This window comes from Odocoileus virginianus, chromosome 5, assembly GCF_023699985.2.
Source record: "Odocoileus virginianus isolate 20LAN1187 ecotype Illinois chromosome 5, Ovbor_1.2, whole genome shotgun sequence".
Classification (NCBI taxonomy): Eukaryota; Metazoa; Chordata; class Mammalia; order Artiodactyla; family Cervidae; genus Odocoileus; species Odocoileus virginianus.
The window spans coordinates 85,818,338-85,833,894 of NC_069678.1; the positions used below are offsets into that span (position 1 = coordinate 85,818,338).

A 15,557-nucleotide genomic window follows, 5' to 3' on the forward strand; every position below is an offset into this window, starting at 1 on the left:
GAATACTGGAGTGGGTTGCCATCTCCTCAAGGGGATTTTTCCCAACACAGAGATTGAACCTGCCTCCCCTGCCTGGCAGGCGGATTCTTTACCACTGAGCCATCAGAGAAACCCAGTTACTATGAATTGTTGGCCACATTCCCTTTGAATATTTGTTGAATGCAGCATTAGAGAGTAAATTTGTCGACTTTGGAAAGGAATTTGGCAATGTATTCCGAGAATCAGAAATATGTTTATGCTGTCGGTGTTAGGTAGGATGCTTCTGGATGTTATAGAGAAACCCGATTCAAGCTGGCTTAAGCAATGGAAAGCACACTGTCTCACATAACTGGAAAGCCAGAGAAGGCGGGTTCCAAGGAGGCGTCTCTGTGCCGTACCACCCTCAGCCGCACTGGTTTCATCCTAGGCTGGGCTGTGTCTCAGGGAGAGGCCTTGAGGAAGGGAAAAGAGAGACACACAGAAGGAGAAGCACCCACCTCTCTTGTAAGCCTGGAATCCAAATCTTCCCCTTAAATCAGATTGAACCAACTTAGTCACATGCCCACCCTTGGACCAGTAAGAATAACCAAGGTGAATGCCGCTCACTGATGGTTTTAAACAGATCAAGAGCTGCCTCTGAAACAAAGGATGGGGTAGATAAAACCAGCACGCTGCCAGGAAGCAGGAAGGGAGAAACTACCAGCGGCGTTCATGCTCGATAGCCCAGTCACTTCATTTCCAGGAGTTGATCCTAAGGAAATAAGCAGATAAAAATCAATGTACAAAGATCCTTATTGCAGTGCTGTTTAAAAGACAGGAGAGAAAGGGAAAGGGAGAGAGATGAGAAAGTTGGACTTGATCTAAGCAGTAACTGTATTGAAGTGTTTTAATTATACTGCCCCCATACAATGGAACATTATGGTGGCATTTAAACATTTCTGAAAAGTGTTAATGACATTGGGACAGTCTTGTGATATAACATTAAGTGAAAAATAGCAGGATAGAAAATTGTATTGGCAGGATGAGTTGTTATTTTTTAAAATGTGTAGAAAAGAGACTGGGAGGAAATAGGTTAAAATGCCTGTCGTGGCTGCCTCCCAGTCATGCAATTAAGGGTGATTTTTCCTGCTTCTTTACACTTTTCTGTCCCACTCCCTTCAAGCAGGAGGACCCCTTCGGCAGTCTGCCCGGCTGGAGCCACATTTGTTCTCCCTGCTCTCATTACTGGCTGTGAAAACAACAGTCACACCTGCTGAATATTTACGCTTTGCCTGACACGGTTCCAGGCACTTTCATCTGCGCTAATTTAATCCTTCCAACAATCCTATGAGGTAAGTGCTTCCGTTTCTCATTTTGCTGAGGTGCTCACTGAAACCCCGAGATGTTTGGTCACGAGCTCACACAGCTTGTATGTAGAGGCCCTTGGAATTCAAGAGTGGGTCACGGGCCGGCACAGCCTCCACCTTCCCTGCCAAACCAGGTCGCTTCTCGGGGCAGCCACACGCTGATGAGAACAATCCCATTGATGGAGCCAGATTCTGTGCACAGCCTTTCCATGGATCTGTTCATTTAATCTTCGCGACCTCAGAGAGGCTGAGTGCCTTGCCCAGGGTCACACAGCTAGGAAGGGCTGGGGCCGAGGTCGAGTGGCCCGGGGTCTGATGTGGGACCCCTCTCTCTCTGCCCCTCCCACCGCAGGGTTGCCTGAGGTCCTGCCGCCCCGTGGACCATGTTTAACGGGGAGTCAGGTCCGGCCTCGGCGGCGGCCTCCAGGAACGTGGTGCGGAGCTCCAGCATCAGTGGGGAAATCTGTGGGTCCCAGCAGGCCGGGGACGGCACCGGGACCAGCACCGCCAAGAAGCGACGCAGCAGCCTCGGGGCCAAGATGGTGGCCATCGTGGGCCTGACCCAGTGGAGCAAGAGCACGCTCCAGCTCCCCCAGGCTGGTGAGGCCGTGGGGCACCCCACGCTGGGGGGGGGCACCTCACCTGCGGTCACAGGGCGCCCAGGGGCTATCCTCGTGGGTGTACACTCCCACCCCCACAAACGCTTAATGTCACACTACTATACACCAGGTGGTGTTCTGAGTCCAGTCTGTGTCCTGACTCACTAACTCCTCATGTACCTCTCTGAGACAGGTACTGAAGCACAGAGAAGGGAAGTAAGATGCCCTAATCTGCACAGCTGGTAGGTGGTGGAGTCTGGATTCAAACCCCAGCGTTGGGCTTCTGAGCTCATGCTCCCAACCTTTATACTCTGCCGCCTCTATATACAGACTTACCCACTAATCAGCAATGATTCATTATACAGCCATTGTGCTCCTAACACCATGCTCAGACACTGCCACTTCACGGACACATCCAGGAGATTCAGTCTCACCTGTAATGTCTGAGTTTCTTAAGTACAAGTAGCCGCACATGTATGTTACAATCCTCAAGAGAGACACACACGTACAAAGATACCTGCCCTGCATAGTCACGTGACTAGCACACTCAGTTGCTCAAAAAAGCTACCCCTAGTGCCAGGAGAACACAAGACATTCATTCACACTAAACATGGTCACAATAAAACCAGCTGTGCAAATCATACACAGTCCTCTGTATACAGATGCACAGACCCACCTTCAGTGGCCCGTGGTCACAGAAACACATCACACATGTGTACATACATACCTCACAAAGCTACATTCACACACTATCTTAGTAGGTACCTCCTGATAAATACATTATACTTTCCCAAACAGCTGGTTATAGAATCCCATTTATGCCCCAGACTGGCGGGTGACCCACCTCGTCACACACAGTCAGCCCTGGAGCTCACGTCACAGAGGAGCCAGCTCTCCCTCCCCACCAGGACCTCCTCCCTTGGTGGCATCAACCCAGACGCCAGCTGGTTTTGTTTTAAAATCTCTTCCTGCTTATTTTGCTCAGAGTAACAACTTCCCTAAGAAACCTTCAAATAGGCAGCTGGATGGGGGTGGTGAGGGGGTGGGGGCGCAAGAGGATCTGGGGAGAATGCTCCTCGAGACTCCCGGTTGGGGCTGGGGGTTGGGGGATTTTTCCAGGCCTTAAAATAGATTTTTACAAAGCCCTCCACAGGAGCATGTGGGATGGTCTTTTCCAGCAATCAAGCTGCGATATGGTTTCTGGCTCTAAGAAATGCCAGACGAGGAGGGGGCTTGAGATTATTATCAGCATCCCTGGATGGGTATGGCCCCTGTGAATGTGCCTGACACTAAGGGAGTCGGGGAGATGGGGATCTAAGAATCTAGGAGTTGGGCTAGGACAGGACCAAGGGGTTGGGAGACTAGACTATGACTGTGGAGGGGATATTGGGCCCCAGGAGTCTGGCTTTAGGAAACCAAGCCCTGCTAATCTCTGGCTGAATCAGCTGACTCAGCTTTAGACCCAAAGGTCTCTTCATGCCGAGATGATTTGGAGAGACACTGTTCCAAGGCCAGGGCAAGTGCCTGAGTCACTGAGAGACATGTCAGTGATATGCCTGGGACTGTCCACCTACCCAGACTCCACAGTTAGCAGGCAGGGATTGGAGCAGACACCAGGACGACCTCCAGCCTTGTGGAGAAACGATCAATGACGGGGCTTCTGGATCACTTGTCTCTGCAGAGTGCAAGGGCACGGCTGGAGGCCTGGGGGGCCAGGGGAATTGCCCACTGCCCTTTTAACTGAAGGCCTCTGTGAATCATCCAGTTGCCAAATGTCAGAGCAGAAAGGGACCCTGGAGACCCTCTTGTCCGGTGTACTCATTTCATCGATGAGGCATCTGAGCCTGGAAAAGATAAGGACTTTAAATCGACCTTCAGAGAGACACCCTGTCATTTACTACCTGGGCAGCTTAGGCAAGCTACTTCACCTCTGTGAGCCCGCTTCCTCATTTATAGCATGCGGACAATAATACATGCCTTGCTGAGTTGTCCAGGGGACTGAATGAGATAGGATATGTAGAGGTATCCCCACCTCTTGCCTGACACATAGTAGATACTTGGTAAATTGTTCATTATTATTACTGATGGTCACACAGTAGGGCCAAAAAAGAAATGACTTCTTTAGCCACCCCTTGCTTGTAGCATACTCCCCTCCCATCTACAGTTCCTTGTCCCTATTCTTTTCTCCCAAGCCTTGAGGTTGCCAGTGTCCCAGTTTAGAGACCATCCTCCTGGATGGGACAGTCTGGCCCCAGAGGGAGCTCTGGGGCTGATCACTGTGGACACTGGCCCGGAAGCTCTGCTCTGGGGTAGGATCCTAGCAGTGTGACCCCGCTGGGATGGCCCAGTTCTCTGAAGGGCAGGGCTGTGTAAAGTGGGGACAAACCCCTCTCTGGGACCCAGTTATTTGGGTTCTGGGTCTGCCCATCCCAGGATCTTCCATACCTCTCATTGACTTGAGCCTTGCCCATTCTCTCCTCTTCATTTCAAAGCCTGGATGATTGCACCAGCCTCCCCTCTAGTTCCTCTGCTTTTTGCATGTTCCTTCCATTTTATTTTCCTCATGTTGCCCTAGAATGGCCTTCCAAAAACTCACCCTGAAACTTTAGAGGACTAGTCCTGGCTCTCACTTGAGGGACCTTGAGAAACTCACTTTCCCACTGGGCCTCTGTTTCTTCTTCTGTAAAATGGAGCTTCCTTCTAGATCTAACATTCTTTAGGTTGTGGGAGCAGAGAGGAAAGTGGGGTCAGAGTTTTGGGTTCCCAGGAAACAAGTGGGCTCTGGTCTGGCCTTTGGCTGGGTCCACACAGGGCCATGTTTGGCTGTTCTTGCCTTTGATCAAACAGAGCTTCTCTTTTCAGTACCAAGGACAGCTGCTGCCTCGCTCTGGGCTCTGGACTCTGGACCAGGGTGGGGCAAGGGCTCAGGATCAGTCCAGGAGATCCCCTGGGGAGTGCTGTCGGAAGCCGACTTCCTCTTCCTTGTTTGTGGTGGGATAGATGGGATGGTTCCTGGAATCTGTTGGTCCCCAAGGACCACAGAATTGTTGCAAGCAACCTGGTCCAATTCTCTAGGGAGAAAGGCTACGTAAAGTTACTTCCTAGATCAACAGGGTTCAGATACTGGACTGGTGTGAAACCAGTAGAGGAATTTTATCTGAGGTTGCAAGACCTTCCTCCCCACCCAGAGACATAGAACTTAATCTCTGCTGAATCACGTCTCAAACCAATGTGGAGTTGGTGGAGGGAAGTGAAAAATAGCACATCAGTGGACTGGGAGTCAGTGGGCCTAGGTCTCACTCAGTTCTATGAGTGCCTGGACTTTAGGGTCCCCATCTGTGAAATGACAGGGGCATTTCAGGATTCTGTAACTCCCCTAAGCAGTGGCTCACTGTAGGTCGGGCAGCTCAAAGAAAGTAAACCTTCTTCAAATGGGTCAAAGCTTTCCCAAGCTCTAGAAGCAGGGAGTCTGGAGTCATGAGTAGTAAGGCTCTGACTTCAGCTCAGGGTATATGTTGGGGGAATTTGAGGAGAAGGAAGATAAAGTTCGGCCCCCACAGACCCTTCTGTCTTCTAACTGGATTAGAGGGGCTGTGATAGTTAGGACCAAGGGACAGGGCGAGTCTCCCCCACCTACAATGATTGCCCAGTCCCGTGTGGTGGAACACACACCATTTTTTGGATTTGCATCTATATATATGATTGAGCAGATGGGTTCAACTCCTAGTGCTGTGGTGTGAAGGTCACATGCATGTGGCAAACTGTGTCGTGTGTACATATGACAAAGACTTGGTAGTGTGTGACTTGTGTGTGATATATGTGTGACTTGTGTGATTGATATATGAACATAACACATGACCTTGTATGTGAGATCACTGTATCCATACATGTGATTGTTGGCACTCTGTGTGTGTGTGCCTGAGTGAAAGAAATGCATGAGCTAATATGACTCTATGTGAATATGTGTGTGTGTAAGAAACACAGACACTTTGATGATCTTATTGGTTCCTGGATAGTAGCTATTCCAATATCCCAGAAGCTAGGTAGGTTTCAGAGAAGACATTCCTCCTTACCAGCACCCCCACTCCCAGTCCCACATCCCACTCACTAGTGATGCTGCCCCTCTCAGCCTTTCTTCTCCCAGTGGGACTTCCTGAAAAATAAGTAGGGCGAAGCAGGAGGATAAAGTCCCTGTTTTTCCCAGGCTGGGGTCTTGAATATCCTTTCCCAACCCACTGCTGGGTGTGATTGGGAATTGCCAGGGTGACCAGCTCCACCTTCCCCATGCTTCTGTGCTGCCTGCCTCACCCTGGCCTCTCCCCATCCCTGTAAGCAACTCCGCTCTGAATTTGCCTGGGCCTCTAACCAGTGACAGCAGAAGGTTCCTTTGGTACCCTCCCTCTCTGAGGGCCACCACTTCCTTCCCCATCAAGATCCTCAGGCATACAAGCTCCAGGAGGGGAAGTCCCTGCAAACCCACAAGCTGTCTTCTGCCCCCTCACTGCCCTAGCCCTGCCCCCAGGAGGAGAGAGTGTCTAGAGGGACCACATTGCAATGCTGAGGAGGTTGCCGTGGAAACCAGGCAGGATGGTACGCTGCTCAGAGAAGCAAAGTGTCCCATGTTCCCTGCAAGACAAAAGAGAGGGGTTAGAGATGTAGAGCCCCCCCACCTCCCCAGACGGGAGGTAAAGAGACACTGGGGGTAAGCTCTCAACACACAGCTTTTGAGGTTCTTCCTCAAAGCCAAAATCAGTTCAGGTCAACCTAGCAGTCTCTCTCTGACTTCTTTCTCTAGTGGCCTTTCCACACACAACCCCCTCCACATTCAGAGCCATATTGACAATGGGTGTTAGTTTGCCAGTGACCAGAGTTCATGTGGATTTTTTTTATAGGACCTGTGAAGGTTTCACAGAGTTGTTTGTGATCTCTGGGGGTGGTAGGGTTCGTGAGAGTATTTGGAAAAGGAAAAACAAATCTGAGAATTCTGGAGAAGGCAAACTTTCCAGAAGAAGAAACTTAACCCTTTGGGGCAAGGGCTGAGATTGAGTGGGAAGGTGTGGGTCAGGGGATCCTGGTGAGGATGAAGCTGAGGGACAAGGGCTGAACTCGGCTGACTCCCCACCCATAGCCCCAACATCTCCACTCTGCCTTCAGCCATCCTTCTCATCTGCTTTGCGTCACTGTGCTGAGCAGGACCAGGGGTCAGTCTGTGGGCTGGCTCTAGAGGTCATCTCAGCATTGCCCCTGCCTCCAGTCAGAGCCCTGCCTATCCTGCCCCCTCCCAAGAAGTTGACTTAAGCAGTGATCTCAGCGAAGCTTCATCAGCGATCTGACCTTCTTCCCTTTCTCTGCTTCGGGCGGTCACAGAAGGGGCCACCAAGAAACTGCGCAGCAACATCCGGCGGAGCACAGAGACGGGCGTTGCCGTGGAGATGCGGAGTCGGGTCCCTCGCCAGGGCAGCCGGGAGTCCACAGACGGGAGCACCAACAGCAATAGCTCCGATGGCACGTGCGTTCAGCCCACCCCTGCCGTGTCCCCACCCTCCACCTGGGTCCTCTGGTCACCAGCTCAGGGCTGGAAAATCTGGTTGGGTTTGCAGGCCAGATAGCTGAGTTCCTCTGTACTCCTGCTTCCCTTGGTCCCCAGCCTGTGGACACCAGCTGCCTGGGCCCCAGTCTTCCTATTGCTCCTGGCCGCTGTTCCCCATCAGAATACTCCAGTGGCCCAAGAGTAGCCCATCCCTTTGGGAAGTTTCATGCCTCCCACCTCCCAGGACGCACCCGCCCTTCCAATCCAGAGGAGAGAGCTAGAAAGGAAAATGGGCTCCTAAAATCTTTTAAATGCAAAGCAGCTGGTACAGCTCAGATGAATGGCATTCTCACAGGTGGACTTACTTGGAGCTTAGAGAAGGAATTTGGACTAGAAGGAATTTGTTTTTTCAAACTGGGTGGTGACTCACAGGCGGGAAGTCAAATCAGTTTAGTGGGTCAAAACCAGCATTAGAAAAGGAAATAGAAAATTCAGGTATATACTATGGAGGAAGGAAGAGTTACTCTGTGAACTTCTTTTTGTATATATAGATGCACATAGGTCTATGACGTTAAATGTATTTCTTACATATACGTATGGGTTGCAGTCAAAAATTTGAAAGTCTCTGGGTCAGATATTCCCTTGATCTCTTCAAATCTATGAAATGATGGATATATGACTAAGATTTTCTGAATCAGTTTCATTAAGGCTCAATAATTTCAGAATTCTATGGCCCTATTATTTGAGATTCTGTGATCACATCTCAGTACTATGCCTGCTTCTGTGAATGCGAGTAGCTGCCTGAACTTGTCTTACCATATGCAGGGCATTGCTGGCTCTTCAGATCAGGGCCTCTTATTCTGCAATCTACCAGCCACTATCAGGCCCAAAACAGTGTCCAGTCAGTACAGTAGCCCTCGGGGATGTTGGTGCTACCAGTCTCTCCGTTTTACAGGTGGAGAAACTGAGGCACAGGAAGAGGCTATGGCACCTTCCCAAGGTCACAGCTATAAAGTGATAGTGAAGTCAGGTTTTGAATTAAGGACATTTGACCCCAAAATCTTTGTTCACAATCTCAGCACTGTCTATACTAAGCTCCTGAAATTCTGTGACCTCAAGAGTTATATTTCCTTTTGTTGTTATCCTTTCTCTTTTTTAAAAAACTGAAGTATAGTTGATTTACAATATTATGTTTCAGGTATATAGAAAAGTGATTTGGTGATGTTTATGTATATGTCTATATTATTTTTATGACTCTTTTCCATGATAGTTTATTACAAGATATTGAATGTAGTGCTCTGTTTGTATTTTAATATAGTAGGGTATATCTGTTAATCCCATATGCGCAATTTATGCCTCCATCCCTCCCTCTGGTAACCATTATGTTTGTTTTCTATGTCTGTTTCTGTTTTGTAAGTAAGTTCATTTGTACTATTTTTTTTAGATCCCATGAATAAGTGGTATCATATGGCATCTGTCTTTCTCTGTCTCACGTAGTTCACTTAGTATGATAATCTTCAGGTCCATCCGTGTTGCTACAAATGGCATTGTTTCATTCTTTTTTATGGCTGAGTAGTATCCCATTGTATGGGGATATGTAATATATATATATGGATAAATATATATATTTATGGATACATAGAACACCCACCTTCTTTATCCATTCATTTGTTGATGGACATTTTGATTGTTCCCACATCTTGGCTATTGTGAATAGTGCTGCTTATGAACATTGGGATCATGCCTACTTTTTTTTTGGCGTATACACACTGTATTTATTTCTTCACTTTATTATTTGCTTTTGGCTGCACTGGGTCTTTGCTGCTGCGTGCGGGCTTTCTGTGGTTGCGGTGCAAGGGCTTCTCACTGCAGTAGCTTCTCTGGGCACAGGCTGCGGGCACGCGGGGTTCAGTACCTGCAGCACAAGGGCTCCTGAGTCGTGGCTCTCGGACCCTAGAGCATGCAGGCCTCAGTAGGTGTGGTGCATGGGCTTACTTGCTCTGCAGCATGTGGACCAGGCATCGAACCTGCGTCCCCTGCATTGGCAGGCGGGTTCCTAGCCACTGCGCCACCAGGGAGGTCCATCATGCTCGCTTTTGGTACTGTGTGGGATGGGTGCCTAGCCTTGGGAATACTGAGTTAAAAGGTGTTCTAGTGTTCTTGTTGTGATGAGAAATATTTCATCATATATATATGTATTCATAAGGCATGTTCAGTAAACTCCCTCTGGGCCATTGATATGCCTGAGACCTAAGAAGCTGAAATAACTTAGCAAACCTGCAAGGTAACTTTTGGTTCTACCGAGGTGATGACTTTTATAACCAGCCTGTGTTTTACAGATCTGTGGAGTTTTGAGGCAGGTACATGAATCGAGACTGTCAGCTATTCATTTAGCCTTTTCAGATCCCACTATCCAAAAAATGTGATGTTAGACTACTGCTAACTCTGGCCAATACAAATGGATGGACCTCAAAGCCCCTTTCTAGGGAGTGGAGGCTGAGCCTGGCAAGGGAGAGACATAGGCCCTTCTGATAAGTGTATTCAGCCTGTCTCCCCTTCCTGCCTGTCTCTGGCCAAAGGGAACTCAGGCCAAAGGGTCCAACAGGGGATTGCTTCTGGGACAGCCTTTCCTCTCTCGAGGCAGGAGCCTGGGCTGTCCTACGAGATCTGGGAATATCCTGTGGTCCATTATAGCCTCTGGGCAGTTCTGGCCAGCCCTCCCTCACCTGTCCTTTCTCTGCTGGCCACACCCAGAACATCTGGGCTTGAGGACATGCAAAAGTAGCACATTTCCTATGATGGTCACACCAGCAGTGGCAATAGCTGCTGCCGATTGTTTCCTGTCTGGAGCTTCTCCTGCTCCCTCTGCCCTAATCCTCACCATTGTCCTATATGAGTTGAGTGTCAGCTCTGTTTTGTAGGCAAGGCAAGTTTCTTACCTCTTGGAGCCTCCGTTTTCTCATCTGTAAAACTGGATTATAGCTCCTGCCACCTACAGTGGTTGTGCAGATGAAACCATACCCATTTGGAGCATGTAGTACACTGTTGGCATCTGACCAACTTTCAATCACTGTCAGTTTTTCTCATTACTATTTCCACCCACAGCCGTGGACCACCCACCCCCCCCAATCACTTGTCATTAATCTCAACCCTGTAATTGTGTTATTTTGGTCTCAGTTGCTGTTTAGGGTGCCACCTGACATTCCTGACTTGGATTTCAAACTCATAGTCAACTCAACCTCTGTTTTTGGAACTTGCTCCAGGCATTGAAATATCTGACCTTTGTCTCTGGTTCTTGGCATTAACACCCCTGGTGAGGACACAAAGTATCTAGCAAGTCCTGCCTTTTCAGGGTCACCTTAGAAATCCTAGCGCTTGAAGATTTAATATCATGATGGTTAGTCTCTTTGCTCAAGTGACATCAAAGTCTTTTTCTGTAATGTGCAGAGATGAACAGTTCTGTTTGTCCCCAGTCACAGTGGTATACTTTCAGTATGTCCAGGGGAGATTGGGGGCACAGAGGGAGTACCCAGTGCCCCAGGGGCAGTGCTACTGCCTCCCGCCACCCAGATACCCTCACATACCCCTCTGCCCCCTTCTCCAGGTTCATCTTCCCCACCACCCGGCTTGGGGCCGAAAGCCAGTTCAGCGATTTCCTGGATGGGCTGGGACCAGCCCAGATTGTGGGGCGACAGACGCTGGCAACACCGCCAATGGGTGAGTCTTTTTCTTTTATTTATTATTTATTTTAATCTTGGCTGTGCCGGATCTTCATTGCTACACATGGGCTTTCTCTGGTTGCAGCCAGTGGGGGCAGCTCTCTGGTGGTAGTGCTCGGACTTATTGCAGTGGCTTCCCTTGTTAGGGAGCACGGGCTCTAAGGCTCTCAGGCTTCCATTGTTGTGGAGCATGGGCTTAGTTGCCCCGAGGCAAGTGGAGTCTTCCTGCACAAGGGATTGAACCCATGTCCCCTGCATTGGCAGGCAGATTCTTAACCACTGGACCATCAGGGAAGTCCTGGGTGAGTCTTCTTAAGGGCAGGGTGAGTAGGGCAGTGGCAGCCACGCCGCAGAACAGGTGAGCTCAGCGGGGCCCCCACATGATGCAATACAAGCCGCAGAAAGGAGCCCTCTCTCTGGCTCTTGTGCCAGTGAGGAGGCGTCAGCATAGCGAGCCTCAGTCCCTCCCACAGCAGAGAGGAGAAGGGTTCCAGCCTTTCTCTGCTGGCCACACTGCAGCAGCTTTTCTGGCACATTCCCTCCCTCACATCACCACTCTCACCCACTATCTCACCGCCTACTATGTGACCGGCAGTGCTGCTGCTGCTAAGTCGCGTCAGTCGTGTCCGACTCTGTGCGACCCCGGAGACGGCAGCCCACCAGGCTCCTCCGTCCCTGGGATTCTCCAGGCAAGAATACTGGAATGGATTGCCATTTCCTCCTCCAGTGCATGAAAGTGAAAAGTGAAAGGGAAGTCGCTCAGTCGTGTCCGACTCTTCGCGACCCCATGGACTGCAGCCCACCAGGCTCCTCCGTCCATGCGATTCTCCAGGCAGGAGTACGACCGGCAGTGCTAGTGCCAGACATAAGATGGTGAACAAAGATTATCGTGGCATCGACGTCCACGGATTCTGCTCTGTCACTGATTCTTTGTGGGATCTTGGGCAAGCCACGTCCCTTCTGTGAACCTTGGTATGGTCATCTGTAAATGGGAATAATAATGCCTGCCTTAGTTCTGCAATCTGAAGACAATTTTTTGAGTCCCTGTGTGATGCCTTGCATGAAATATTTCATTTACGCCTTAGAAACTGTGTCTTATTTGACTTGTTACTTCTAACAGTGCCTGGCACCTAGAAGCCTTTTAGTAATTTTCTTATCCCCCCTCTCTGTAGCTAGCAAGTACTCCCTACGGTCTATTCTTGGTCCTCTTAGCTGCAGTTCTGGCTCCTTCCCCTTCTCTCTCCCTCAGATTCTGGCTGTGCTGGCTTCAAGCAGCAGCTCCCAGGCTAGCTTCCCTAGAGATGCCCACTCGCCTCCACCCCTCCCTCCCCATCAGTCTGACCTGAGCAGTGTCTGACCCAGACGTCTGCACTCAGCCCTCACATAGACAGTGTCTAACCTTCGACCTCGCAGCAAATGAGAAAGTTGAGTGCAGACAGTGCCCTGCTGTGACCACGCAGTGGAGCTGACATTCCATTCCAGGCCAGGACTCCTCCCACTGCACTGCCCTGTCTTCCTGGAAACGGCTCACACAGGAGCCTTTGTCTACTGGAAGAGGGTCCATAGGGACCCTCAGAGGGTAAGTGGCAGTTCCCATCTGGCTCTTGGGTGGGATTTGGCTAATTCCCAGTCGTTGCTTTCAGGCTTTTAAGGGCCTGGAGAGTCTGCTTTTTCCAGCTCTAGGCCCAGCCAAGGACTGGGAGGTGGTGAGAAAAACCAGCCACTTGCACAAGGCTTATGCGCCATCGCAGCCTGGAACACTCGTGTATGGCGCCCCCTGGTGTCCTAAATTGGGAAGGACAGGTTTGCATTAGCTCTCCTTGTTGGGGATGTTACAGTGAGAGTTAAGATTAATTAATTCCTGAGACCTCCCCTTCCCCATTCCCCATGCGGAGGTCAGGAATAGCTAGAGGGAGAGCGATGAATTGCAGGATGTCTCCTGAAAGTCATAAGTCCCCATCTTCCAAAGTGTGCAGATACACAGTGGCATAATGGTTCAGACTCTAAAATGAGTGGCTGAACCCAGAGTCTGGCCCATTTTAGCTTTTCTGCATCAGGCTTATGATTCTGAACCCCCTTTTTTTGGCCATGCAGCATGCAGGATTTTAATTCCCTGACCAGGAATCAAACCCGTGCCTCTGCAGTGGAAGCAGAGTCTTAACCACTGGACTGCCAGAGAATTCCCTGTCTACCCCTCTGAAGGACATCCCAAGTGACTAGCAAAGATGGGCACAATAAAGGACAGAAATGATATGGACCTAACAGAAGCAGAAGATATTAAGAAGAGGTGGCAAGAATATACAGAATACAAAAAAGATCTTAATGACCCAGCGAAACAATGGAAACAGTGACAGACTTTATTTTCTTGGGCTCCAAAATCACTGTAGATAGTGACCGCAACCATAAAAGCTCTTTGGAAGAAAAGCTATGACAAACCTAGACAGTGTATTAAAAAGCAGAGACATTACTTTGCAAACAAAGGTCCATCTAGTCAAAGCCATGGTTTTTCCAGTAGTCATGTATGGATGTGAGAGTTGGACCATAAAGAAGGCTGAATACTGAAGAACTGATGCTTTTGAGCTGGGTGTTAGAAAAGACTCTTGAGAGTTCCTTGGATTGCAAGGAGATCAAATCAGTCAATCCTAAAGGAAATCAATCCTCGATATTTGTTGGAAGGACTGATGCTGAAGCTGAAGCTCCAGTACTTTGGCCACCTGATGCCAAGAGCCAACTCATTAGAAATGTCCCTAATGCTGGGCAAGATTGAAGGCAGGAGAAGCAGATTACAGAGGATGAGATGGTTGGATGGTATCACTGACTCAATGAACATGAGTTTGAGCAAGCTCCAGGAGATGGGGAAGGACAGGGAAGCCTGGTGTGTTGCAGTCCATGGGCTTCAAAGAGTCAGACATGACTGAGCAACTGAACAACAACTCTGTACTCCTGGGATATCTGCTGCCTTCCCCCATCCTTTATCAAGGGTGGGAACAGGCCCTCATTTCTAGGGCGTGCCTCATGGCCCGGGCAGTCTTGTATCTCATCACCTCTCCAAACTGATATTCTTTAAGTATCTGTTTGATGTTTATTTAGGGGAGCAGCTGATGGCTGCTGTGTAGAAGGTGAAGACATCTATTGAGCACACAGCCTCCCCTGTTTTCCTGATACAGAAATCTGTCCCCAGACTTGCTATTCCGCTCAGTGAAACAGGCCCCCTCCCTTCTCCCAACCTAGCTTTCCTTTGTGATTCCCTAAGCAGGGCCCTGGAGGGTCACGCCCCCACCCCACCCCAAGGGCCCTATCAAAACATTTCTCAACTGCTTTAAATTGGCCTTCGGAGAGCAGCTCCAGCGCATGCAGTTTTTGTCCGTCTTGCGCCCTTTCAGCGCTGGAGCATCCTCTGCAGACTGCATGCTGTGGGCCAGCCTGCCCCTTGGTCTGACTCTGCCTCGACTGTCCTCCTTCTCCCTTGCAGGGGATGTGCACATTGCCATCATGGACCGGAGTGGCCAGCTGGAGGTGGAAGTGATTGAGGCTCGGGGCCTGACCCCCAAACCCGGCTCCAAATCCCTCCCAGGTGAGGCAGAGCAGCTGGGATGAGGGATCTTGGAAATGGGGTCCTGCCAGGGAGGGATTCACAGCTGAGCTCTGGGTCTAGCAAGTCCTGGCTCCCCATTGGCCTAATCAGTATTCTCAACAGTGGAGTCATGGATGGCCTGGAAGGCCAGTGAGGGGGCGGGATGGGAGGAGAGGACAGAGGAGTTGGTATTCGAGTCCATCTTGTCCACCTGCTGTCCACTCATCAGCTCCTCCTGCTCACCCTGCTCCCCTCCAGGATCATGTGGAAGTTAGGAGATGGGGCAGGCCACAGCAGTTTCCCCGGGACCCCTCCCCATCATGCTTTCTTCCATCCCTCAGCCACCTATATCAAGGTTTACCTACTCGAGAACGGGGCCTGCTTGGCCAAGAAGAAGACGAAGGTGGCTAAGAAGACCTGTGACCCCCTGTACCAGCAGGCTCTGCTGTTCGACGAGGGACCCCAGGGCAAGGTGCTGCAGGTGAGCATCTCACGGCCAGCGGGCAGGGCAACTCTCAAAGACTGTAGACTGTCATTTTAAATGTATTTATGGTTTATCCTGTGCCAGCACCTTAATACCCTCTACCCATTTTTTGTTACAACCTAGTGAGGTGTTATTGCCTCCTGTTGATTCATAAGGAAACCAAGGTTGGGGGGGATAACTCGATTGCCCCCAGGTTGCACAGCTGGTAGGTAGAGGCAGGTTTTATTTTTTAAGATTTTTTTAAAATGTGGACCATTTTTAAAGTCTTTATTGAATTTGTTACAATATTGCTTCTGTCTTATGTTTTGGTTTTTTTTGGCCAAGAC

The 15,557-nt window shown here is 49.8% G+C and overlaps 1 protein-coding gene across 6 annotated transcripts in view; it reads left to right on the plus strand.

The window, feature by feature from the left end:
• RIMS3 (regulating synaptic membrane exocytosis 3) overlaps positions 1-15,557 on the plus strand; it is a 42,794-nt gene that overhangs the window by 20,761 nt on the left and 6,476 nt on the right. For 3 of the 6 annotated variants that reach the window (XM_020886102.2, XM_020886101.2, XM_020886103.2), the window contains 6 exons: positions 1,142-1,310; positions 1,678-1,925; positions 7,292-7,433; positions 11,059-11,171; positions 14,646-14,747; positions 15,089-15,228. In XM_020886102.2, the coding sequence (XP_020741761.1) occupies positions 1,709-1,925; positions 7,292-7,433; positions 11,059-11,171; positions 14,646-14,747; positions 15,089-15,228 (714 nt within the window). In that variant the 5' untranslated portion in view covers positions 1,142-1,310; positions 1,678-1,708. The remainder of the gene's footprint in view (positions 1-1,141; positions 1,311-1,677; positions 1,926-7,291; positions 7,434-11,058; positions 11,172-14,645; positions 14,748-15,088; positions 15,229-15,557) is intronic. The other 3 variants (XM_020886099.2, XM_020886100.2, XM_020886104.2) reach the window with 1 other exon arrangement.